Raw genomic sequence first — 26,965 nt, 5'->3', positions numbered from 1 at the left:
AACTGTCTGTTCTAGAGGGAGGCTCATTAAGACTTAAGAAGTAAACAATTTGTCAGACTCAGGAAGGGAAAACTCACAAGTCTCAGGAAGTCCTGAACTTGCAAGTAGCTCAGGGACCCCCACCCTAAGGACACATGAGCAGTAAGAACTGTGGAGAGAGGACTCCCTAGTGTAAGTTGTGCAGGTGGTGCCAGGGGTGCAGTTTTTGTAAGTTGTCACTCATGCTGTGGTGGCTTAGCTGCTTTTGAGTCACTCCTGACTGTAACAACAAACTCATTGGTTCACTAAGCTAGCCATACATTGGATATTTTTTGTCACTCTCTTTGGGATAAATGGACATTTGTTCCTACATCCCCAAGAAAAGTTAGACAGTGTGGACAAGTCCCCAGATTCCTGCACCTAAAGTCCCCACATTCTCTGCAGCATGTTTACCACGGGCCAGACTAAGTCCTTCAGTCACAGTCTTACTACACCCTTCATGACAATCCTGGCTTCTGAGTGGCTTTGTGTCAAGTGCCCAGGTCTAGCAGCCACAGAACCACATGAGTTCTGGGCCTCTGACCTCTTCCCTACCTGCAGCTTGTGTGCTGGGATAGGATATGTCTCCCTCGGGTGATACCTCAGGGACCTCTCACTGACTGGGGATGAATTTCCACTGATGAATCACTGAGATAAGCCTAAAATAACCAAGAGCTTAGTGAGAAAGAGCCCAGCTTGGGTTCTCTGTAACTCTGTCTCTCAAAGGGAGAGGCAGAATCTCCAGACATATGAAGAGTCCATACAGGGAGAAGTCAGCTGGTCCTAGACGTAGTACTTGTGTAGCCCTCGGATTGTGCCCACAAAGTAAACAGTGCATCATCACAGTGAGAATCGCATTGCTAGAAATGGTCACTTCAGTGTAGCGAGATCACAGGGATCCTTTAGGTGTTTACTCTGTCCCTTTCTAATGAAGTAAGGTGACAGTACATACCTTGGCCTGGGGAGCCCTGTGGCTGGGATGCGCACTGAAGACATGAAGAAGCTGTGGTCCTGGGGTCAGATAGAGGCAGAGTGGCCCTCGTGAAAAGGCTGAGCTCTGACTCATTTCTATGATCGCATTTTCATTCTCTGCTGATCAACTGTCAGCTTGTGAGGGGAAAACGCCCGGGTCACACACAGTTCTTCAGTTATTAGAAATGCTCTGTAGTTCCCCAGATCCTTGGCCATCGCCTCTGGCATGAACTGAAACACTAGAGGCTAGTTCCCTGCTAGCAGCCTCATTTGGTTTTGATTAGGTGACCGATGAGAAGGGGAGAGACATGAATCTCTATCAGCCTGAGGCACTGATGGGTGGATGCTGGCAAGGCTACAGAAGCCGCATCTGGGGCCCAGGGCTAGACTGCAGATGTTCAGAAGATCAATACTCTCAGTTCTGCTACCTCTTCACATGTGCTGGAACCTGCATCCTCTGTCGGGACCTGGAGTTGCGCTTCAGAACAGTCTCCTAGAGGCATGGCCTAGCCAGGGCCCGTTCATAGACCAGGTATCCTGCAAGGAGAACCAGCGACTTCTGGCCACTGTCTCAGCCTGGCCATGGCCTCAGCTGGGATTGGAAGATACCAGCTATGCTACAGAGGTGTCATGTGGTCACGCTACAGATGTGTCATGTGGTCATGCTACAGATGTGCCATGTGGAATTTGCCTGATCTCCCTGGCAACTGTTGTGCAGGTCAAGAGGATGACTCACGTCCTCTCTAAAGAGAAGTAAAGGGCATCGGGCTGTGTGTAGAGAATTGAAGACTGAGGAAATGTGTGGTCCAACTCTTAAAATACATACGTATTAAAATGTGTCATCTTAGTCACCTTTAATTACCCAGTTTAGTGGAATTAAAGCCACTCAAGTGGCTGTGACTTGTTCACCACCATCCACCATCAGGACCTTTTCCCCTTCCCGAACTAAAGTTCTGCACTTAGTTAAACCATCCCTCATCCCTCGACCCTGACCCCTGGCTATTTCTGTTCTTCCCCGCATTTCCACAGATTTAACTCCTCTAGCAACCTCATATCAGTGTTTCCCTTTTTAATGTGACAATCCTTGGTTATTGTAAGTAATGCTGATATGTACCTGGGGGGGGGTGACCATCACAGACTCCTGCCTGCAGCCTTTTTGGGTAAGCCCTCAGCTTACCTTAGCACATAGTGAGCCCACAGTAGCTGCTCTGTTTTGCAATCTCATTGTGACTTTGGATGTTGTTTTAACAGTTTCAGACAGGTGTAGTGGTAAGATTCTAACCAGCCTGGATTGCGGGGAGGTCCACATCCTCAGAAGTACAGGACAGGAGTGCTTCCTTACCGTTAGTTGTTTTACCTTCTTCAAATCTGTACCTAATAAGCCAAAATTAAATGGTGGCCTCTCATCAGGATGACAGTGGGAAAGGTGCACCTGGCCACAGCGACTCTCAGGGACCTATAATCATATCTCAGAAACTTCCCTAGACTTCCCTGCACCAAACTGTGAGTGTGTGGAACTGACAGAAGCTGGGTGGCCCAATATTCTTTTAGAATATGTTAGTGCTCTCTCTCTTTCTCTCTCTCTCTCTCTCTCTCTCTCTCTCTCTCTCTCTCTCTCTCTCTCTCTCTCCCCTCCTCCTCCTCCTTCTCTACCTCCTCCTCCTCCTTCTCTACCTCCTCTTCCTCCTTCTCCTCCTCCTTCTGCTCCCCCTTCTTCCCTCCTTTCCTCTCATTCCTTCCCTTCTTCCCTTCCTCGCACTCCTTCTCTCCCCCCCCCCCCAACTCCCTTCTGGACTAGAAGGGTAGATTTAAGAAAATCAACTGAAAGATGTTAGTAGATTTATTGAAACTGGTCAGTGTGGAAGGTACTATTACAGCCATCCCTCTTGACAGGTGAAGGAGAAAGAGGAGGTCACCTGGATTGTTGGGGAGCCTGGGTTCACCTCTGGCAACCTGGCTGTGTGGTCTTCATGCCTCCATTTGTCCGTCTGCAGGAGGGTGTTGAGCAATGGATCCCTGCCCTCGGTGTGCATGTGGTGTACTTGAGGACATAGATAGCACATGGACACACACGTATGAAGTGGCACAGAGGTTGTACCTGTTCTCTGTGAAGGAGTTAACAAGACCCATTTAAGTCTTCTAGAAACACTTTTGTTTGCATATCCACTCCCTGGGTTGGTGGGGGCAAGGGTGTGTGGCAGAGAGATCAATGTCTTGGCCTCCCCTCCTTTATGGCTGTCAGTACCTAGCAACTTATCGTGACTGCAAACTACAGACTTGAGCTAAGACCTGTTTCTTGGATTTGATTCTATATCTGTGAAAACAGTTCTGATATCATTAGCCATTTTTGATGTGTACAGTAGTGATCCCAGGATGCCTCACACGCTTATATTTTACGGTCCTTTTACAGCTCATCTGCAGAAAGCACAAACGCTTTTCTGCATTGGTCATGTTTCCTGTCACCACTCCTCAACTAACTGATGTAGAGGGAACAGCACACAAGTCATCCATCACAGATCCAGTCTTTTTCTACTTACGGCCAGAGTTTGTGACTCCTACCACTCCCTCCCCCGGGACTGTATGGAAACACAGGCTAGACATCATGCCAAGCAAACCCCCTTTAAAGCTCAGGGCTCAGCTTACTTCTTACGTAAGAGAGATGTGCTAAGCAATTACAGTATCCTAATATCTATCATTTTCCTTTATTTGGGTTTGTCTGAATTGAGCAGGAAAAAAAATGACTTCCTATTTCCCGAAGTAAAGCACCAAGCACGTTTACCAATCCACTGCCACCGACAATAACATTTTCTTCTCGGTGCATATTGCATCCACACCCATGCAATGGCCCCAAAGAGTATCTTACAATATTAGAAAACATGAGGAAATGAAAATTTCCCAGGAGGCTCCTGATGATAGGCTGACGGGGTGTAGCTAGGTCACTCCTGCCAGACTGGGCCTTGGAAACTGGAGCCTGAGGAGAGGGTGTTGTAGGAGTTGTTCTCAGAAGTCAGCTTGTTGAGAACTGTTGTGCAAGATCATCTCACTGCAGCCACATGGAGACATGACAGTCATGGGCTTTGTGACCTCTGACCTCTGATCTGTGGCTGCAGTAGCCATGAAGTGTCTGACATCTGTCCAGCACTTTCCAGTCAGGCAGACACCTTTCCCTCACATCATCACCTCCGTTTCCACCCCTTATCTGTGGTTCAGAGAAGGGTCGCTACGAGGCAAACTACAACAGGCTCGGTAGTGTGGGCACACCCGGGACCAAGTGCCCCTGCTTGGGGGTTCTGTCTGCTGAGACGTCTGCTTCTTGTCTCATCTTCCTAGCAAACAGTCTTTGCCCTGAACTTCATGCCAGCCAGAAGGTGTTCTTCGTCCTCATCCCACCCCAACCCATCTCATCCCATCCAATCCATCCTCCCACACCCCCCACACCCCACCACACCCCATCACACCCCATCCCACCCACCCCACTTCATCTCATCCCACACCACCCCACCCTAATCCATCCCACCCCAACACATTCCACCCCACCCACCCTATCTCATCCTATCCCATCCCACTCCACCCCACTTCATCCCATCCTACCCCACCCCATCCCACTCCACCCACCCCACTTCATCTCACCCCACCCACCCCATCTACCATCACAACAGATTCCAGCATCCCATCCCAGCCGACCACTGCCTAGGGAAGCCGGGAACATGCAGGCCACCTAAGTGGCTATCTATAGCTTCATTTCCCTTTCCGGATAGTCTCAGCTGTTCAGAGACATCATGGAAAGACGTCATGCTTTTGAAGTGTCCCTCCCTCTGTCACCTACTACAACAGGCCGAGTATGAGAGGAAATGACTTGTGTCATCTCATGTGGGTGCACAGTGTGCCAGTTTTTCCTTCCCCTTGCCAAGGGCACACACATGAGTAACATACTGGAGGAACCTGCCTGCTACCAGCTCGCAGCTCAGTCCCTGCATCTTTCCTTCTTCCCCCAGCCCAATCGGCTGGCCCGGCCTGATCATCCCACACCCAAGCTCCCACTCCAATGCTGCCATGCGCCCTGCTTAGTACTCCGATGGTGAGATTTGGAAGGTGGGGGTTTCTGCAAGCTCTCAAGGGATGTTACAGCACCTCCTTTCAGACTGCAGGTGCGCACCATGTGCAGTTTTCCTTAGGAACTCTGTCCACATCATAGTATGGCACCAGAGGGCTGTCCCATGAGGATAGAGTTTCTGTTTGCCTGGCAACAACTGAAGGCCTCCCCGTCCATATTCTACCATCTCACAAGAAACCCTGTGGCTCCAATCTTAAGAAAGTGGCCCTTTTCACGCTCTACGGGGAAGTTCTGGAGCAACCTCTCTGGATGGGCTGACTGATGAGTCAGTCATAGTCTGTGTGGGAGCAGTCAGGATGCAGGCTCAGAAGAGGGGAGATGTGCCGGTGTACCTGGCCTCACTCCTGGGAGAGGCCCAGGCCTGGGTCATGTACTAGGCTGGTAAGAACAGCTGTTTTCGATTTCCCCTTTACTGGTTCACTGTGACGGGTCGTTACAGCTTTCTCCTGGTGTACCATGTCCAGGGAGGCACTTCCTTCTCACCATGAGGCTACAGCATGAAGGGAGGGGATAGAGCAGTGAAAACCTATCCCTCCCAATACACACACACACACACACACACACACACACACACACACACACAGAGAGAGAGAGAGAGAGAGAGAGAGAGAGAGAGAGAGAGGTGGGAGGCTGTTTAGTGACGCATCAAGGCTGCCAATATTCAGGGACAGTCCTGGGCTCCAGGGGAGTGGGATAAAAAATGAGGGGATCCTGAGTTTGGATGTGGCCCTGAGTGTTGTCACTCCCCCACCACACATACTCAAAATAGGGTCAACCATGGTTGACCCATCATCTCAGGTGAATCCAGCACTGGTCAATCAACCACATATGCGCAGTCCTATTTTTAGACCCCTAGGAACAAATCAGAGTCAGAGTTTACATGTCTTAGGAAACAGGTCTCCTTCAGTTCTCTCACAGCGTTCAGCTACATAGTCACCTCCATAGCTTCGAAGCCTCTGTGACAACCATATTTGTTTCCTGTTTCCTGATCAGACACTTAAGTGATCGTGAAGGAAATTCCAGGGTGGTGGTGGTGGTGGTGGTCATTGTGGAACACATGTAGTTCACAAGTTACAACTGCACAGTCCAAGGCCCAGGAGGAGGGACCTGCTTCTCATGGGCACCCTGCCTCCTTAGTGCAGGGACATCTCGATGGTGGAAGGAACAAGTGAAAAGCTAGAAGCTCTTCTCCATCTCTGTCTCCTGGGGGTGCTCCTTAGCACCATACCTTGAGGGGCTCCTCATTGCCACATATCCTGGGGCGGGGCTCTTCAGCACCATCCCTCTTGGGAAGGGATCCTGAACATCCACCAAAGAACAATGTTCCCTTCCAGTGCCTGTGCATATTGGTATGCTGGCTGAAACCACAGTATAAATGTAATTTTGTTGATTGCTTGTAAAAGAAAAGGTCTTCCATGACTGTGGGACAGTGAAGCCGTGTTACTAAACACAGGACTTGGCTTCTTAATTCTCTGTTGCTGACGTTTAATTTGGCTCCGTCAGTCAGCACAAAGCATTAGTCAGCTTTCAGTACTGCAATAAAATACCCGGGGCAGTTGATTTAGCTCAGTCTTGGAGGTGTAGGGTGTGGTATCTCTATCAGCTCATGTCTGGCGAAGAACTCCTACCACAGTCACTTCAGGTTGGAGGAACTTGAGCATGTGTGTGCATGTGTGTGGGAAGTTTACATCTCCCACAGGAAGTTAGGGAGGAGCTGAGATTCCCACAGTCCCTTGAGGGACATATTCCTCTGATGTAAGAACCTCACACTGGGTCCTAACTCCTAAATGTTCTATCATTTACAAATGGCTCCAGCCTGGAAACCAGGCCATTAATCACAAGGACCCTCAAAAGACATGCAACTCACACCAGTTTTTGTCAAATTGACACAAACTAGAATGATTCAGGGGGAGGGAACCTTAACTGAGACAGTGCCTTCATTAGGCTGGCCTGGAGGCAAGTCTGTGAGGACATTTTCTTGTTTAATGATTGATGTGGGAGGGCCCTGCCCACTGTGGGAGATGCTGTCTCTGGACTGGTGGTCATGGGTTGTACAAAAGGGAAGCTGACCAAGACACAGAGGGCAAGCTAGTCAGCGGTCTTTCTTTGGACTCTGCTTCAGCTCCTGCCTCCAGGTTCCTGCTTGAGTTCCTGCTGACTTCCTCCAGTGACAGAGTCTGACTGGAATGTGTAAACCAACAAACCCTTTCCTCTGGGTCCCACCTCTGAGACCTTCGTAATAGACAATCGTTCTATGTTTGCTGGGATAAACACACTCCATTTATAGGAGCTACGTGGCCCTTAACAGTCTCTTGCTTTTAGTCTTAGACTATTTGCCTTTCATTTTCTATGCAAATAGTAATAATAAAAAAGCAACAACAGTAATAACAACAACAATAACAATAATTAATAAACCACCAATCATAATAGCTCAGCTGCTGTTTTACACAACTCATCTAGCTTATGGAATTCCTAAATGTCTCTTCAAAGTCTCAAAGATTCTTCATGGGAGCCAGAGAGAGATTATTATCCGCAAGGGTTTGGCCTTCACTCCTCTGCTGTGTCTGTAGCCTTGGGTGAGGTGCAGTATGGATCATTTAAGAAAGGACTGAATTCCACAGGCTGGAAGCACAGAAAAGAAAGACAGGGATTTCAACGGTAAGCAAAGGAGGCTTTGTTAGACAAAACTGTCACGTGGACGGAAGTCTGCCTCTGTGGAGAGGAGGACGTTCTCTCTGGACGGTCAGATGGAAGAAGCCTTCGGCTGTTCTGCCTTCTGTGTTCATTGCTTATAGGTCAAGAGTACCTGACCGAGGTGTTCCCCACCCCAGCTCCCAACTGATTCCCAGCATAAGCCTCTAACCAGGCTCTGTGGTGGTAGGACCTTGGCCTTGGTGCTCACAACGGGCACCTCAGTTGTTTCCTAGTGGACATGGGATGCTGTACTTTCCTCTGATGTTCTAGGCCAAACTCGTGTTATTGTTAGGAGCAGGGCTATCCCTCTAGTGGGAGAAGGTGAGAGGGGCTGGGACTTCCAGCACATTTAATTCTCCTTTTATTTTCCCTTCTTTCTTTAAACAAGATCTTGCTATATAACCCAGGTTGGCCTTGAGCTTGTGATCCTTCTGCCTCAGCCTTCTGAGGGTTTTATAGTCTGAAAAAAATGTGATACAAGTAGTCATATATTAATTAAATAAGAATTATACATTAGTCTGGGCTTTATTGCAACAGAATTAAACACATTTAAGAAATAGGGACATCACATATGTGCTCCCCCATTCCCCCTGGTACCCTCTAGACACCAAAACTAAATAGACATTTTGGAGGTTGGACTCTGCAGTGGATGCCTTGGACTTGGCTTCTGTATTTTTGCCTCATTGTTGTGAATGTTCCTATCTCCCTTATGCTGTGGTCAAGTCTGCACAATATAAGTCCTGCTACAGAAGAGTTGGGCATTTGGGGAGTCCTCAAATACCACTCTCTGTTGAGTAGAAAAGGTAAAATATATGGCTGAATTTTCAGGGCTGCAATGAGTGTGTTCTGGGGAGGGTCAAGGCAGTGATGGCCCAAGTGCTCAATGAAGGAAAATAAGTAATACAGGAATTTTATACCTAGGGAGCAAATGCTTCCCAGGGCCTGAGATGGGGCCTTGGCAGTGTCTCCTGGCATAGAGGGGGGCCAGTCTAGGGGAAGATGGTGCTAATGGAGCCTACAAGGCTTGGCTACACACAGCCAAGGGGTCCAGGTCACAGCAGGGCAGAAAACAGTTGGTTAATGGATTTGGTAACATACTCATTGAGATTTTGCTGAATGGAAGTTGAATGAGTTTGAAATCAAAGAGTAAACCACAACTCGTGAGGAGGAAACAAAAGATGGTTCTAGAGAAGGCAAGGGTTGCAGAGTGGCAGACAATGGAAACGCAGCCACCCGTCCACAGGCTCTGAAACCCAACTTGTTTTTCCTTCTCAGATGACTATGATGATTGTGTTTTGATTTGGTTTCTTTTCTTCTTCCTCTGGTTTTTCAGAGTTTGAAGTAGCAAGGTTCATTAGAATCCCTCTAAATGAGCTCACCACAACTGAGCTGGCCTGCTTACTGGCCACTCCGTTCAGTTCTGCTGTTTCAGTAGTGGAAGATCAGGGAAAACAAAAGCCCACAGGTGAAGGCTAGAAGAGCCACGCCTCATTTCCAGAGGTGGACCATGCCAAGATATGGCACCTGGAATAAAATATGGCGCTGTAAGGTCAGACATGACAAGTGTTAGCATTCTGTCTCAGCTCCACCCCCACAATTACCTGGCAATAGCCAGGTAGGCCTCACACTATAAAAGGGGCTGCTTGCCCCCTCCTCACCTTCTTGCTCCCTCTTGCTCTCTCTTGCCATCTTGCTCCTACTCTCTCACCCACCTTTGTCCCTTTTCTTTCCATTCTCCTTCCCCTTCTCTCCATGTGCTCATGGCTGGCCTCTACTCTTCTATTTCTTTACCTCTACTTCTCTCTCTCTCTCTCTCTCTCTCTCTCTCTCTCTCTCTCTCTCTCTCCCTTACTACCCTCTTAACTCCCCCCCACATGCCTTGAATAAACTCTATTCTATACTATACTGTGTGGCTGGTCCTCCAGGGGGAAGGGAGGTCTCAGCATGGGCCCACTGAGGCACCCCCTTCCCCATACCTCACCACATCGCCATAGAACATATCCCCCTCCTCTTTATCTTTTTATCAACACAACAGCAAGGCAGTGGGGTTTCAGGGACCAGAAACCCAAACATGGGGTCCTGGTGATGAGCCTTAGGGAGATATGAACCAATCAGAAATAGGACAGCTGTCTTAAAGTGCCAGGCCCCTCGCCCCAGGTCCACAGACTTTTAGGAAACCAAGGAAACAATGTGCTAGGTTTTGGTGGGGTCTGAGAGACCACCAGATTCAATGCTGCTGTATTTTCTTTGGAAATGTTTTGAGCCTGTCTCTTAGCCTCCCACCCCAGAGTCTAATTCCTACAACTTGCTTAGTTTCTGGGTTAGGGCTTCCAATACCCTTTAACACAACTCTCAGGACTTGTCTTGCTTGCTTGACTCCCTACAGAAGACAGATGAAGAGTGAGAAAGCATGTCTTGGAGGGGAGACCCAGCTCAAGGCAGATGCACTTCTGAAGAGGAAGCCTAAGTAGATGCTACTTAGTTGGGTTAGTATGTGCAGTGAGGGAGATGGGCAGCGGCACCGAGCAGGAGCTGGCATGGGAGCCTATTCTCCCGGAAGCAGCTGGACAGCTCGCGTGTAGACAACATTCAGTATATAAAAGATGGTGGTCAAGAGGAACATGGTTGACAAGGTGCTGTGTGTATCCTGCAAGTGGTTTTCCTGTTCCTTGGCTCTATCTTCCTGTCTTGTCCAGACAGGGGTATCCATCCATCATTTCAGCTTCCCATCTTTGGTTGGAGTAGATGGTCCCAATGGTCTCCTAGGTATGGGTATGAGGAGCCCTCCTGGGCTGCCTTAGGTTGGGGAGAGCAGTCAGCACATCCTCCTCACCTCTTTAACCTATTTAGTGAATGACTTACGCAATTGAAAAAAAAAAAACTCATACCAAACAACAACAGAAACGTAAGCCACAGCCTCAGTGATGAGTTCCACTGGGAAAGTCAACTTTCTTGGTGGAAACAGTGATACAGAGCTTAATCCTGTTTAGCTGGCACAGGCAGCTGCCACGGCTCTTCGAAAAAGAGGCGCGGCTTTGCCTGACTCAGTGGAAGGAAGTGGTGTGTTTCCATCGCTGAGCTCAAAAACAAGGTGGTTTGAGGAACGGCCTGCGTGGCGTTGGCATTTCCCTGTCTTGTTTATGAAACGAGGTGGGAATGAAGTCAGGGTTACTCTAATCTCGTCTTTTACAAGAAACCAAGAAGCCCTCAGTGGAAGGCAGGCTGAAGTGGGCTGGAAGCACTGGGGAAACCCAAGGGCAGTGGGGCAAGCAGGGGGCTGATGTGCTGCCTAAGTCTTCAACACTGAATTATGAACGGCTGGAGACCTTAGCTTAATCATCGAGTCTTAGGTTGAGAAGTGATCTTATTTAAAATTGCACACACACACACACACACACACACACACACACACACACACACACACACCACTCTCAGGACACAAAAGAACATAGGCATACACTGAGGGAACTCAATGAGGTCTGCATGTGAGAGGATAAAAGGAAACATAATCTGCAAGCCAGAGAATCCTCGGAAGCAACCAGCTCTGTCTATGACGTGGTCTTATATGTCACCCTTTCAGGACTATGTGCAAATGGACTGCAGTTGTCAGAGCCAGGCAGTCTGGTGTTTTCCTCCAGCAATTCAGCATTTTTCTAGAGTCTGCCTTGTGTAAAGAAGCCTAGAACGTATTGAAGGGAATCCTCATTTACAGCTGAGGAAAATGAGCTTCCCTAAATCAAGTCCTCATACCCAACAGGAACCTGTCGTATTTCCCAAGTGTCCCATACGTGCCTGATGGGAGGAACAATCCAGAAGTGCAGGAAGGCATGTGGTCAGTGGTTCCAGTGAGGGCCAGGAGAGCATGGAGCCACTGTCACTAGAGCCCAGGAAAGGGGCAGAGGCAAAGGAGGAGATAGGATGGGCTGACAGGACAGCAGCTTTGCTTGGGTGCCAAAGGTGGCTGTGGGTTGGGTCTCTGGGTGGAGAGCCAACTTCTACTCTAGAGGGTACCACATAAGGTCTACATGTCAGGAGGCCATGGTAGGAGAGGGGGCAGTGACAGGCTACCACAGTGCCAGTGAGGACAGGATGAGAACTGTGGGAAAGTTCTGAGATTATCATAGCTGTGGTAAGGTTAGATGTGGGTACAGGACAGAGGGGAGCATCAAGAAAGGTCCTGGGCATGTGTAACTGCTCATCAGATGATCAGAGGCTCGCTGAGAGCTGTACCTGTGCTGAAGCATGGCTACAGAGCCCAAGGTCATGGCATTGAGACCTGAGAGCTGCCAAGAACAGGATCAGAGAGACAAGGAGAAGCGAGTGCCAGGGTAAGGAGGAGAATCACAGGTTGACCAGGAAGCTAGGGAGGGCCGTATTTCATGGCTCCCGAGACAGTGATCTTGGCAGCTGCAGTTTGGAGGTAACTGATGAAAGTCAGTGAGACGAGATGAATTGTCAGAATGCTGAGTCAGGTTCATCCAAGGAGTGACTAGACAGAGGAGAACTGAGGGACTCAGCAGGTGTATGGGTGCCCTGAAAGAAGAGAATGTTTCTAGAGGGAACTAGTGAGGCATGTGTGCCTATGAGAGTGATGCTGTACAGAGAGGGTCTGCTAATGTGAGGGATCAAGCAGAGCCACCGGTTATAACGGCCAGGAGGGCATGTGATGGGCCAAGTGCCACCTCCCGCTTCTTCACCCCTAGGAAGACCCAATTCTGTTCTCCTTCCAAGAAGCCATGACACGTACGGGAGGCCCCTAAAGTGACCGAGTTCTCACCAAGCAGAGATGTGACACTTCCTGGCAGGTGGAGTGGTTTTTCCAGCTTCTTGTGAACAGAGACTGCAGGAGGACTTTGCCTGTCTTCCTCCTGGGCCCGGACTTAGACACCACTTACAGCAGTACCTTGGGATCTTCAGGAGACAACTGTAAAACCAAAGCAAACGAGCAGACCATGACTGTGGGTTGGTTGCTTGGTGTCACTGGCCACTGGTAACCAGACTCTAGCCTCTCGTTAGGTGAGACAGTGAATGGCGCATGTCACTGATCTTAGAACTGGAGCATAGAGTGTCGTCTCCTATGTTCTGAGAGAGATCTGACAGCCTTGCATCACATCGATAAACACCTGAGGAAACCCAGTTACCTTATAAAGAAGAAAGGTTTCCCATGGATCACTTGGGAGGGCTTTATCCGTGGTGCATTGATTTCCACTGGAGTGGGCTCTATAAAAGCTTGTCACGTGGTGGAGAGACATCACTTCTTTCATGGCTGGGAATGGGCACAGGGTCAAAGACAGGCTCGAGGTGCTATAATCTATTTCAAGGACACACTCCCAATGACCTAAATTTTAACATAAGTCCTGCTTCCATTTCAGAGTTCACTCCCTGCTTGGGGACCAATCCTCTAGCACAGGCATCTTTGGGATTTATATTTCAAAATAATTTAATTTTTCTTTAAATACTTAAAACATGTGAAGGAAGATTTCTAGGCCTAGGGGTTTCTTTGTGAGAGGAACACTAACTATAATTACAGTTGTAACCTTTTGGGTTATCTAATTCTTCTCCTTCTTTGAGATAGGGTCTTATATGCTAGGCCATACTAGTCTCTAATGTACTATGTATCCTGGGCTGGCAGGAGAGGCTGAGGAAGGGAAGGAGATGGTGCAAGCATTCAAGGGCACTGGGAAGCATGAGGACCCTTTGGCTAACAAAGACTTTGGAGGAAAAGGAAAAGGAAAGAGAAAAGGAGAGAAATGGGACCTAGCTTGAAGGTTTTGCCTTTGACCTTCTGAAACATGATATTCTCTTTGTTAGTGGAAACAAATCACTTGTCACTAGAAGGGAGGATGCTAATTTCATGTTGCATGCATTCACTGCTTCCAGAGCAGTGGTTCTCAACCTTCCTAATGCTGCAACCCTTTAATACAGCCCCTCATGTTGTATTTCGTTGCTACTTCATAACTGTAGTTTTGCTACTGTTATGAATCATAATGTAAATATCTGATATGTGGGATATCTGATATGCCACCCCCAAAAGGGGTAGTGACCACAGGTTGAGAACCACTGCCCTAGAGGATGCTGTGTCAATGAGGGGCAAAGGGCTCCCTGAGTCCCAAGGCTCTTCAAGCTCATTGGAAACCATGTGAGCACCTGTTCACCTCTAGGCTCTCCCTTCCCCCACCCCTTCTTGCTTTCAGGACTGGTCCTGGCAAGGCACCTCGTTGAAAAGCTCTGTAGGAATAGATACTCAAGCATCACTTTCACTTTTAACATGCTTGAATGCCCTGAACTCTTCCTAGCAATTTACTGTGAAGCAACTTCAGACAGACAGACAGAACTGGGAAGACCACATCGGGTGGCCGCACATGTTTGATTTCCTCTAATGTTAACATTGTTTTCACAAGTGTTGTAGACTTGTGCAAACTGGACTTAGTGCTACTAAGATCTAGAATTTGTCCTCAGATCTGTATGACACTTAAGGAAGGCAATTGTGCCATTTGCAGGAGGCCAAGTTCCAGGGAAGCCATTAGCAGGAGACCTGAGGTTCTGAGGTTTTACTGTCCCCAAATTTCAATGCATTTGCTACATCTTGGATCTGTAGGTGCAGCTGAGTGGGACAGAGGGAGAAAACACACTAGCGCTGTCACCTCTGCTCCTGATGATGGCCCTCTGAGGGTGAAAGTGCTAGTTGTGGGGAGAGACCAGCTACCTGATAGAGAGGGAGATAACGGTTGTGGGATACTTTACAGAGTTTGTCACAAAATGACTAAAGGGTGTCCAGAATCTGAGCGTGACTCACTGTAGGTGAGTCCTAGAGAGATGAAGTGCTTTTGGCAATGACCTGGTCCATCTCCCCTAGGCACAGAGACAGAACTTGGGGGTCGGTGCTGGGAGTTAATTCTCCAGCATCACAGCTGAGGAGGTAAAGCCTGCTTACATTTAACCTTCCAAAACTGTCCTGCTAAACATTTTCAGTCATATCTCCAGAGTACTGGCTTCTGTGGTAAAATTCACAGCTAAGACAGAAATAAGACAGCCACCCTCCAATGTCCTTCCAATAAAGAATTAAGGCGAGAACACGTGGGGATCTCAGACATCATTCCCAGAATGATGGTAGAATATTTTGGTACTAGCTTTGGGTACCAAACAGCACATCTCTCAACCTGACCTTCACTGTGTCCTTAAGGTGGTAGCCCTTACAGATTGGAAGTGGGTGTGTGTATGGGGTAGCAGAGACGAGGCTTGTCACAACATTGACTGTATGTTAACAAGCATAATGGCTGATGGCCAGAGTGACGTCTCTATTGCAGGGAGTACTGAAGAGAAAGACAAGCCAAGTGGCTTGCACTGGGGTATAATCCCCGAGAAGAGATACTTCCCCCAACTAGAAAGTGTGCAAGTCGGTTTACAAGCTGCTGGGGCTCCCTACATGCTGTAAAGCTGCTCCCCCTGCCACAGGGGGTAACCTGATTTGCTCTTGAAAGAAGTATTTTTTTTAGCTTTTTACTTTTCTCTGGGCTGTATTTTCCTGAAAAGCAAAAGCAGGGAAAGCAGTGTGTCTTAGTAGCGAATGTCTCACTTTTCTTTAAAAGTGTCGGGGAGAGCTGGAGAGATGGCTCAGCGGTTAGGAGCACCCGACTGCTCTTCCAGAGGTCCTGAGTTCAAATCCCAGCAACCACATGGTGGCTCACAACCATCTGCAATGAGATCTAATGCCCTCTTCTGGTGTGTCTGAAGACAGCTACGGACAGTGTACTTATATATATATTAAATAAATAAATCTTTTAAAAAAAAGTGTCGGGGAGAGGTGAGAGAAACAACAGGTAGCTTAATGCCGGTTAGCAGCCCCCATTGGGTGTCCGGGTGAAGGCCCGAGGCAGCAGAGACTGTGGCGGTCTTGGACATCGCTTCTTCCTCTTTGTAGGCAGCCCCTTGATATTTTACCCATTCTGATCTCTGGAAACAAGACGAGCCCTCATTTCTGATGATAGGTTGTCCTTGACACCCCACCCCCACCATTCCATTCTCTGTGTCATTCTGTCACTAGGGTACCCATCATGGTCCCATACAGGGAACTCTGAGAGTGAGGTGGCTGCAGGAAAAATGACGGAGCATCTGGCTTTTGCCTTGACCATGGGATTTAGAGAAGCAGGTTAAAGAAGCTTAAAATAGTGACTCCAGCTGCCAGGACTGTGGGTCTGTCAGACACTTAAGCTCTTCGCACCCAGTCTAAGGTGAACGGTTTACAGGCAAAGCATGACGGTAACATGACTGTTTCTTTGTCGTTCAAATCAGTTCTCATAGAATTTCTGAAAATCAAAATAAACAAAACACAACATTCTGACATTCAGGAAGCAAATTACCCAATTCCAAGGACGTGTGATTCATCTCCTCCACAGGTTTCATACTGCTGCACTGTCGATGACCCAAAGTCCAGACGCCTGTCATGTCATTCAGGTCGCACAGATAAGTCCACATTCTCACACGAGGCAATAACATTATGACTTTCACTTCAGCTGACTTCTACATATGGTCAACACCCAGACCATGTTTAAGGCTCCTCTGATTACATCCAAAACCTCATGGTATGCTTTCACTGGAGAGTTATTAGAATATAGAAGTAAACTACAGAAAGGCACAATACGTTCAGATTGTGGGTTCTGATATGGGTACAGTCTGTCCCCCCCAGAGGCTGGATAAATGACCCAGTGGGCAAAGTGCTTGTTGCACAAGAGGACCTGAGTTCAGATCCCCAAGCCACATAAAAACTGGATGAAGCAGTGTGTGTCTGTTATCTCAGTGCTCCTATGAGGACAAGATGGGAGACAGGAACAGAATTCATGGAAGCGGTGGGCAAGCTAGGCTGGTATCCACAGCAGAAAACAACAGAAAGCCTGTGTCACAAGCAAGGTAGAACGCAAGGATTCACACCTAAGGCTGTCCTCTAAGCTCTGTCTTACACCCTGGCACGCTCATGCACACATACACGCGGGCACATATACATGCACAGGTACAAGCACATGCACACACACACTCCCATGCATGCACTTGCATGCACACACACCAGTCTCCCAAGGAACACTCTTCCCTCTAGATTTCAGCTTTGGGCAAGAGCTTGAAAGCAGCCAGCTACTGTGCAGGAGAAAGTGAGGGGGATCTCTGTCTCTGTCTCTGTCTCTGTCTCTGTCTCTCTCTCTTTCTCTCTCTCTCTTTCTCCCTCATCATTTTCAGCCAAGCTTTAGCCTCATAGCAAGAAAGGGGCCACAAAGAAGGGGCCATAACAGTAGGATGCCACAGGTCTTGGTTTTCCTCTCATCCTTTTCTCAAATGAGTTGGTGATTGTAGGTGAGTCATTAAACGCTCCCGGCCTGTTTCCTCTGTTCAAAAATGCAGATGTTAAAAATATTCTGGTGAAATCTGGTACCTGGAGGATGTTCAAGAAGTGCCACGTGCTACACGTGTGAGACACTGTCCTGGCCAGGAGCTATGGTAAATATAGGGACGCCTGTGCCGACCTGTGGCGCAGGCGTGGCTCTGGGCTGTCAGTGGTGATGGTATCTGCACTGGGACTTGCATGACTGAGTAACTAACTTCTTGCATAAGACGAGTCACTGGCGTCTTTAATTGCACACAGACTGTGATGGAGAGTGTCCCCTCTGCCTCTGCTCTGGAGTCTAGGCACTGGCTTTGTCTCGTGCTGTCTTTGTTAGGGTTTCTATTGCTGTGACGAAATAACATGACCCAAGCAAACTGGAGAGGAAAGGGCTTAAGTGTTCCTCATCAAAGAGGTCAGAACAGGAACTCAAGCAGGGCTGGCTTTCTTACACAGCTTAGGACTGCCAGTCCAGGGATTTCAGACACCTCCTGCCATAGGCTGGGCCTTCCCCCATCAGTCACTAATTAGGAAAATACGTAAGGGTTTGCCTACAGCCTGATCCTATGCAGGTTCACTCCTCTTAGATGGCTGTTGCTTCTGTCAAGTCGACCCGAGCCTCTCCAGCACAGCTGCCTCTGTGATCTGTCTCTTCAGCCTGGGCTGACTGGAGTCCTTTCCAGTCTATTTGTCTGTCTAGTCATCACGTACAAGTACAATTGCTCTCCATGGTTCCCCCAACACCTCTGAGCAACCTCTACAATTTCGTCCAACCCCAACAGTAAGTTCAGAAAGCTGGGAGCATAACTTCCGAGTTTCCAACAGCCTCATTTCCTGGTTAAATCTCTTCCTCCCATTGGAATAATAGACTTGCCAATGGCAACCGATCCAAGGACCAAGGACAGATCCCCTTGTTTCTGAGGAGGACGACTTGGTGTGGAACACAGCAGCCGCAGTCTGTCTTTCCTTATGGGTAGAGCAAATGTGATTGATTTGCAAACCTCTGGAGTCATGGATTCAGCCACTGGCACAGGGCTGCCTCTCACTCTGACCAGGACTCCATCAAGCTGAAGAAACATGCTTTGTGCCAACCTTTTGCCATCCTGACAGACAGCTTCCTATTCAGCAAAGCTTTGCTGCCTAAGGTCACTTCAAGTCAGGGCAGGTGGCTACAAAGCCTCAGAGTTTCCTTACTGTTCTTGTGCCTCGGGCAAGTTATTTGACCTCAGTTTACCTCAGTCTCCATGTACAACATGAGGATGGCATTGTAGACCTGGGAAGACCTGAGTGTAAATGCTCTTACATGTCAACTTAGAACAGTGTTTGACAGATAGTAAGGGACACCCTAAAGTGACATGTCACAGAAGCTAGAAAGTATAGGCGCTGAAGTTCTCTGCTGTACGCCTATCAGAAGCCCTGGGGAATTAAAAAAAAGAGCATGAAATCACCAGACTTGATTGTGTCCATTGGGTGATTCCAATGCTTGGTGTCCAGTTCTCAAACCATACTTCTGGAACACCCTTTTCCCCTTGAAAAATAAAGCAGGAGAAATAACCAGGTTCTTCTCTCCTCCCCTCTTTTCTTCCTCATCAGCCTATATCTATGGAGAAGCTGCACCACAAGGAGTTTGACTGAGGGTGTGAGTTCAGCTCCATGCATCTGGGCAAGCCACCATCTGCATGCCAGGAGCAAGAACAAGTAGGGTTCTTATACAGGGCACAATTTTTCTAAAGCTGTGGCTAGAAACCTACATTTTTCAAGAACCATTTGTCATTCAAAATGTCACCTGGATAATATCTTACCCGACAGCTCACACATAATAGAATTTTATGTTGTGACTTGGTACTGTCAAACACGGGATAATAAACTTAAAAAAAATTCCCACATGGCAGCTTCTCATTTTCAAAAGAATGTCTCTTTCAGTGAGGACCTGCTAAGCTCTGGGTGGCTGCTTGCACTGGGGTGGGGGCGGGGCCCACTGGGGGAACAGCTGAGTTTCTTATCCCATTAGGGCGGTGAGTCCACTAGGATATGGAAGCTGGGGAGAGAGGTGGCTAACTGGTATCTGTACTTCCTGCCCTGTTGACCTGGTCCAGGTCTACAGCCTGCTCTAATGAAGGTCCGTTTCCCTTGGACAGGGCCAGGGTGGGCTTGGCTGCTGGTCTTTACACCCACAGCAGGGATGAAACAGCTGCCACTGCAGTAAAAGGCGTGACAGTTCCACAGCAGATCAGGAATGGCTGTGTCGGAATTACCCCTGCAGGGGCTCCACTGCAGGTAGCTTAGCTTCTGTTGCAGGGCTCAGCACCCACAGCGGAGGAGCCCCTCCCAAACTCAGCACTGGGTTTGTCATGCCAAGTTTTGTGATGAACTTTTCCTAGGAAGATGAACCTCAGATAGGTCACTAACCACAGGCCAAAGCAAGAATTTTACTCAAGTCTAGCGTTGTGAAACACGGAGTTTGATTAGGGTTATTTACAGGAACACAGGAACAAGGCTTACAGATAGCTATCCCACTGAGCCCAAAACCTTCCCAGCGACAGTGAACTGTCCGCAAGGGATGTGCCCTCGAGTCCCCTCCCCTGGCCATAAGGGAAAGTTCACGGGCACAGTTTTAAGCACATCTTCTTTGAGTAACCACAGTTACTGACAGTTCAAAGAGAAACGACAGCCACATTATGCCCAGAGGACAGGGGTTTCACAGCTACTTAACTCCACACACACTCTTTTACTTCATACCCGGTTTTCGGCTTCAGACTTTTCCCGATCTTTCTACTTTCTGCAGACATTTCCTCACCGATTGTTAGAACATTTTGCTTCACTGTGGACACTTAAAACATGTGCACTAAAATCATCAGCTAAACACCAATTAGCTACCCATAAGGCTGGCCCCAAACACATCAACAGGAGTGACATTAGAGAGGGTAAGTAAGCAGGTTTTATTTATGTATTTAAGAATATGTACGCACGGGGTTGGGGATTTAGCTCGGTGGTAGAGCGCTTGCCTAGCATGCGCAAGGCCCTGGGTTCGGTCCCCAGCTCCGGAAAAAAAAAAAAAAAGAATATGTACGCACACACTTGAAAGAGAGAAAGAGACAAGGAGTGATACATGGAAGGTTCTGGACAGAGAAAGGAGAAGAAAAACGATGTAAATATAATATAATCTCAAAAAAAATTCTTCCCATCCTCTGGGCTTGATGCTGGTACTTAGAGCCAACCACTGGCCTGAGGCCTGGGACCCCTATGGAACAGTCAGGGGAAGGACTGAAGGAGCTGAAGGGGATGGCAGCCCCATAGGAAGAACAGCAGCATCAACTAACTCAGACCCCTCAGAGCTCCCAGAGACCAACCAAAGAGCATACATGGTCTGGTCCGTGGCTTCAGCACATATGCAACAGAGGATGGCCTTGTCTGGCCTCAGTGGGGGAGGATACACCTACTCCTGTAGAGACGTGATGTCCCAGGGAAGGGGGATGCCGGGGAGAGTGAGATGGGAATGGGTGAAAAAATTTTAAAAATTCCCTTCTAATCAAAATATCTGGGTGATTTTAGTGTCAGTATCTTTTGACTTCTGATTCTTTTGAAAATGTGTTCCAGCTTTTCTTTTGTCCTGTAAATGTCAGGTGATTTTGTAGCTTGTCCCTGACACTGTGAATGGCAGGTGATGGTTGATCTGGCTCCTGCTTCATTTGGATTTCATCTGGGATGCTTGTCATCTCAATTACAGCCCTTGTTTTCAACTAACCTTGTTCTACGTCTGCCACGTGCAGGCCTTCTTTCAGGTGTCCTGTGATGCCAGTGGACCTCGGGAATCTTTTCTCTTTTCTGAAAACCATTTCCCCACTTTACTCCAGTAGCTGCTATTTTCTGGATTCAGTTTTCTGGGCCCAGAGGCCAGGAGGAGCTCCTGGCACCTTTAGCACTGGGTGCATTCCTGTGGTTGCAGGTCAAAACCATGCAAATGGAGACCTCTCTGCATATCTAGGCTATGAGCTCCCAGTGTGGCTGCTCTCTTCCTTTCTGTGCCTTTGGCTACCCATTTGCATGTGCTAAAGTCGGAGTTTATGGCTGTTGTCTCAGAGTGCCACTCTGAGGGTATGGTGTTTGACCAGTAAAGAGAATTACAATGCAGTTCTTTCTGAACTGCTATTAAGTTGTACTCTGACTCTAATAATATTCATTAAAATGCTAATCTTGGCTTGGTGACAGAACTCACTTGACTAACACTTGACTAACATATGAGACCCTTGCATTGACTTCAGGATCGCTGAATGAATGAATGAATGAATGAATGAATAATGAATACACTAATTCTAGCAGTCACTTATCTCTATACAAAACTGTATCTTGTAAGGAGATCAATCTTTTCTGAAACTTTACTGTATAGGTCACTGACAATAATATAGAAGGGAACAAACGTTTCATCTGCTAACCCGAGACCACAGATCTGGGTAAATGATCAATGAGCATTCACTCTTAAAAACACCTTGCACTGTCACTTTTCTTGTCACTGTGGCCAAATGCCTAGTAAGAAGTGACTTCAGGGAAGAAAGGTTTACTTTGGCTCCAGTTCAAGAAGGGACACAGTTCCTCATGTCAGGAAGGCATAGCACTAGGTGAATGCAGTGGCCTGTCACCTCTGTCTACAGTTATGAGACGGAGAGACCAATGCTTGTGTTTCTTCTCCTTTTCTCTTTTTGTGCACTCCGGGTTCTTAGCCCATAGGATGGGAACATCCACATTCAAGGTGGGTCTTTTCTCCTTGGCTAAGGATTTCTAGAATCACCCTCATAGATTATGTCCACAGGTGTCTCTAAGGAGATGCTAAATCCTGCTGATGTGACAACAAAGACCAACCACCATAAGCTGTTGGCCCACATCTGCTTGGCGCCTAAACAGGGTTCCATACCTCTTTGCTTCTTGCAGGTGGCCAATACCCAGCGGCTCTCCAGTCATCTTTGCCAACTAAGAAAGGATTTGAGACTCGCTACCTGCCCTTGTTTAACTGTTTAGAATAATCTAAATGTGTAAATGGAGGTACTCAGAGTGAAGTATTGTAAGTGGTGACTTAAGGCTCCACAGTGACTGGCTTTGGGCCACTCTTACCCTTCCCTGTTCTGTCCACCCCTCCCTCATCTATAATCTATACTGTCTTCACAGGCATATGCACAGCTGTCCCCGCTTGTGGTGTTTGCTCTGGAGCCTCTGTGGATATCCAAACGTACAGGTATTCAAGTCTCTTATATAAAATGGCTCAGTATTTGCACACAATTTACACATATTCTGTGTTCTTGAATTGTCTACAGAGTACATGTAGTACCTAATCCTGTATAATGCCATGTAAGTAGTTGTCACCTGTGTTATTTAGGGAATGAGAACAAGAAGAGTCTGTACACGCCTTGCACAGAAGTGACTATCATGGCCTAGTACGAGGAAGACCAGGTTTGGATGAAGCCCACATTAGAGCTGTGGGGAGATAGGCTGCAGAAGCAGGGACAGGACATCAGGGAACTGATAACTCCTTTTTTGTACACTTAGCATAGGGCGTGGTGCACATCTAAGTCGTTTTGCTTTTGAAACCTCTTGGAGGTTTCTTTGTGAATTCTTTCCATCTGCAGTTGGTTGACTCTATGAGTGTGAAGCCAGGAGATGCAGAGAGCTTCCTATGTATCTTCCAGTATTTTATTTTTCAGAGATGTTTTAGGTTTGCATAAAAACTGAGTGTGAAATATAGAGTTCGCATAGACACTGGTCTCTCAGACCCTTTGTCGTATAACACATTTGCTATAATTCTCTACTGACACCCGAGTGTCCACTCAGCAGCATAGGGTTCAGACTAGGTATGCACTTCCTACAAGATTTGAGAAAAGTCCAAGGATGGTATGTGTCACTGTATGAGCACAAGAGATAGTTCCACTGCCTTAAAATCTCTGCTCCCTCCCTCCCCTCTAATGCTGGAAATACCAGTTTGCTTGAGAATTTCACCCTGCTTCCTCTCTAAACGGCATTGGTTATAATCACAGCACAAAGCCTTCTCATGCTGCCTTGTCAATCAATATATGCATTTTAGGTTATGCCCTGTCTTTTCAAAGCTTGATACATGCACCTTACTGGTGAGTGTTCTTGCACTGTCTGGATGGACTGTTTGTATATCTAGCTACCCACAAGAGGTCATACAGGTTGCTTGCAAATTTGGGCAATTTTAAGTACACAGTGTCCCTAAAAAGTTATGATCCCGATGTCATCCCAAGTTTCCATTATTTCCCAGGAGTTTTCTAGTTTTCATGTTCAATTTAGATATATAATCCACTCTGAACCCACTTTTGTGAGGGCTGAGAAAGCCATCTGTATTCACATTTGTGAGGGCTGAGAAAGCCGTCTTTATTCACTTTTTTTGCAGCTGGATATTCAGTTGCTTCAGCACCATTTTTTTTTTTTTGCTCACTTTATTTTTTTTAAACAGCTTTATTGTAATATCCTTTTTACAAGAAAAATACAAACATAGTGTTATATAAAAATTAATAAGTTTTAGGATACAAGGAGGTTAGATAAAAATCACTCATATTTAAATTTCAAAATGTGTTAGCAACTTTTGTCATCACCAGTAACCAACACATGCAATAGTAAAACCTGGCACTCAAGCACACCTGAGACAGATCACGTATGCCTTGTGCTTAAATGCTAGGCAAGAGGCAAATCTGTTCTCTACTCCAAATAACTTGGTAACCTTGATTATCTCAGTGTTCTAAAGTTTTATTAAATTGGATATTTTATTTATTTACATTTCAAATGTTATCCCCTTTCCTGGTTTCCCCTCTGCAAACCCCCTCCCCCTTTCCCCTCCCCCTGCTACTATGAGGATGCTCCCCCACCCACCCACTCCTTAGCGATCTAGCATCCCACTACACTGGGGTATCAAGCATTCACAGGACCAAGAGCATCCCCTGCCACTGATACCAGATAAAGCCTCTTCAGCTCCTTCAGTCCTTCCCCTAACTCCTCCATTGGGGTCACTATGATGAGTCTGATATTAGCTGCAAGCATCCTTATCTGTATCAGTAAGGCTCGGGCACAGCCTCTCAAGAGACAGCTATTTCAGGCTCCTGTCAGCAGGCACTTCTTGGCATCAGCAATAGTAACTGGGTTTGGTGTCTGTGTATGGAATGAATCCACAGGTGGGACAGTCTCTGGATAGCCTTTCCTTCAGTCTCTGCTCCACTTTGTTCTGTGTCTCCTGTATTTCTTTAAGGGAGTTATTTATGTCCTTCTTAAAGTCTTGTTATCATCATCGAGATGTGATTTTTAAATCAGAATCTTGCTTTTCCTGTGTTGCAATCCAGGGCTTGCTGTGGTAGGAGAACTGGGTTCTGACGATGCCATGTGGCCTTGGTTTCTGTCAATTATGTTCTTGCACTTGCTTCTTGCCATCTGGTTATCTCTGGGGTTAGCTGGTCTTGCTGTCTCTGACTGTGGCCTGTCTGCACTCCTTGGAGACCAGCTTTCTCCAGGCAGGAACTGGGTACAGAGAGCAATGCCACAGGGTCAGCTCCAGAGTCCAGATGGAAACCAGAAGGATCTTGTCCCAGACTGCTTCTCAGTTCTTGTATCCTGAGGGCTCTGGGAGGGTTCCTCAGAGCAGAAAGGGTGGTCTTACCTGTGCTCTCAGGTGTGTCAGCACTCCAGGGAGACCAGCTCTTTTCCCATGGGAAAGGGTCAGCTCTGGGTGCAGATGGAAACAGGAAACAGCACCATTTGTTTTAAAGACTTCTTCACTGTATCACTTTTGCTCCATTGTCTCAGGTCATGTGACAGAATTCATGTAGGCCTATCTCTGGGTGCAAGTCTGCTTTAATTTACTTATTTTTAGCAATGACTGAAAACTCATAATCACACATCATCACACACCTGAAATATTAGCAATTCTGTACTATCAACACTGCTTAGAGATTTTATTTTTATTTTATGTGTATATGGGTGAAGAATTTCTTGGTTTTAAATAGTTAAGATTCAAACTTCCCTCACCTAGTGGTGACTAGGTGATAGGTCTTGGAAGTATCTACTATTGTGTAGTATCTCTCTGGCCACACGTTCTTTCACTCTTTTTTTTTTAAAAATTTGATTTAAATTAATAATTTTCTTGATTAAGGTTTGATGTGGGGCTGCCCAGTTCATGACGCAAGGTGTCACTCCTGAGCAGGGGGTACTGGGTGGCTAGCAGGCTGGCAAACCAAGGGGAGTAAGCCTTAGTAAATACAACCCCTGCCTTGACTTACTACCCCGACTTTTCCCTAGTGAAGGACTGTGACCTGCAAAATGAGACAAACCTTTTCCTCTCCAAGTTGCTTTTGGTCATGATATTTATCACAGCAACAGAAAGCATATTAGGACACACACAAAACACAAGTGCAAGCAATTTCATAAAAGAATACTATTAGATCTTAAATTACAAAATAACCCCCACACAGTGATAGTGGGGCTGAGGTCATCTGGACAAAAACTAAACAGGAAACCATTGCAGTTAAATGACATTATTAAATCAAATAGATCTAAAAGCATCTATATAATCTTCTATGCAAACACTGAGGAATATGTATTCTTCTTAAGCAGTCCATGTGACTTTCTCTGAAATTGACCACATATTAGGATAAAAAGTAATTCTCAATAAATATAGGAAAATTGAAATCATATTCTGCATTTTATTTGACTATAATGGACTAAAGCCAGATCTCAAAAGCAACAGAAACTATAGGAAGTACAAGAACTCATGGAAACGGAGCAACACACTACTGGATGATAATTGGGGCAAAAAGAAATCAAGGAGGACATTTAAGAATTCCTAGAAATGAATGAAAATAAAAATACAATATTCCAAAATTTATGAGCCACAATAATGGCCAGAAGAATGTTTAGAGTACAAAATGCCTACATTAAAAAAATTGGAGCTCTCAAATAGCCTAATGATGAACTTCAAGACTCTGGGAAACCTAGAACAAAGACTACACACAAAATAATACTAGGAAGAGGCATCAAAGATTTAGGGCTCAAATTATGAAGTAAAAAAGAAAATATCCACACAAATAATTAATGAAATAAAGACTTGGTTCTTTGAAAAGATTAACAAGATTGATAAAATTCTAGGCAAATGAACAAAATCAGACATGAAGAGGGAGACAGGGAGAACAGACATGGAGGAAAGAGAATCCAAAGGGCAGAGCTAAAAACCCCATATTCCATTAATCTTTATTTTAAAGCAGTTTAATTGAAAAAATTATAGCACTCTTAATTTAAAAATTAAAGTACTCTACAGCACACATTCAAAATAGAAGCCCACACCACTACTAGCACTCACACCAGAATTGCAGTCACAGGGTCCTTGCATTTTCTTTAAGAACTGCATGCAAGGCCTACAGAGATCAGCGTCAGTGAGCTCCACCTCTGTCTGTGCCAGTAGGGCTTGTTTTGCAATCTGGAATGACCAAATCATTTCTAGAACATGCCAGTTTCATGGTACACTGATAAAGAAAGTCTTAGAAAAGCCAAATTATTTCTAGTAGTCCTTTAGTCCTAAAGGTGAGACCAACGTGTTAACTTTCATGGAGCCATGCTGAGCCACACAGACAAGGCCTTGCTAAAGCAAGAAGTTCCCCAAGGAAGAGAGCCTTTGAGCACTGCCACTCTCCCTCACATCCTCTTTGTCACCTGTTCCAAGCCTGCTCTGTCTCGCAACTTCCTTCTAAATCATCGTGTTGCTGGCTCTTCTCCACCACCAGTCATACCTTTCACCTTCTTTAACTCAA

The 26,965-nt window shown here is 46.7% G+C and overlaps 1 protein-coding gene across 6 annotated transcripts in view; it reads right to left on the bottom strand.

Moving 5' to 3' along the window:
- Window positions 1-7,686: 7,686 nt before the first annotated feature.
- Window positions 7,687-26,965, bottom strand: part of Exoc2 (exocyst complex component 2) — a 191,953-nt gene continuing 172,674 nt past the window's right edge. For 4 of the 6 annotated variants that reach the window (XM_039095323.2, XM_039095327.2, XM_039095325.2 and 1 more), the window contains exons 29-30: window positions 12,576-12,722; window positions 9,256-9,322 (exon numbers count right to left, since the gene is read on the bottom strand). In XM_039095323.2, the coding sequence (XP_038951251.1) occupies window positions 9,271-9,322; window positions 12,576-12,722 (199 nt within the window). In that variant the 3' untranslated portion in view covers window positions 9,256-9,270. Of the gene's footprint in view, window positions 7,727-8,289; window positions 9,323-12,575; window positions 12,723-26,965 lie in introns of those variants that run through there. The other 2 variants (XM_039095324.2, XM_039095320.2) reach the window with 2 other exon arrangements.

The sequence above is a fragment of the Rattus norvegicus genome, chromosome 17 (genome assembly GCF_036323735.1).
Source record: "Rattus norvegicus strain BN/NHsdMcwi chromosome 17, GRCr8, whole genome shotgun sequence".
NCBI lineage: Eukaryota > Metazoa > Chordata > Mammalia > Rodentia > Muridae > Rattus > Rattus norvegicus.
Note: the sequence above shows the minus strand (reverse complement) of the source record. Positions and strands in the feature narration are given on the sequence as shown.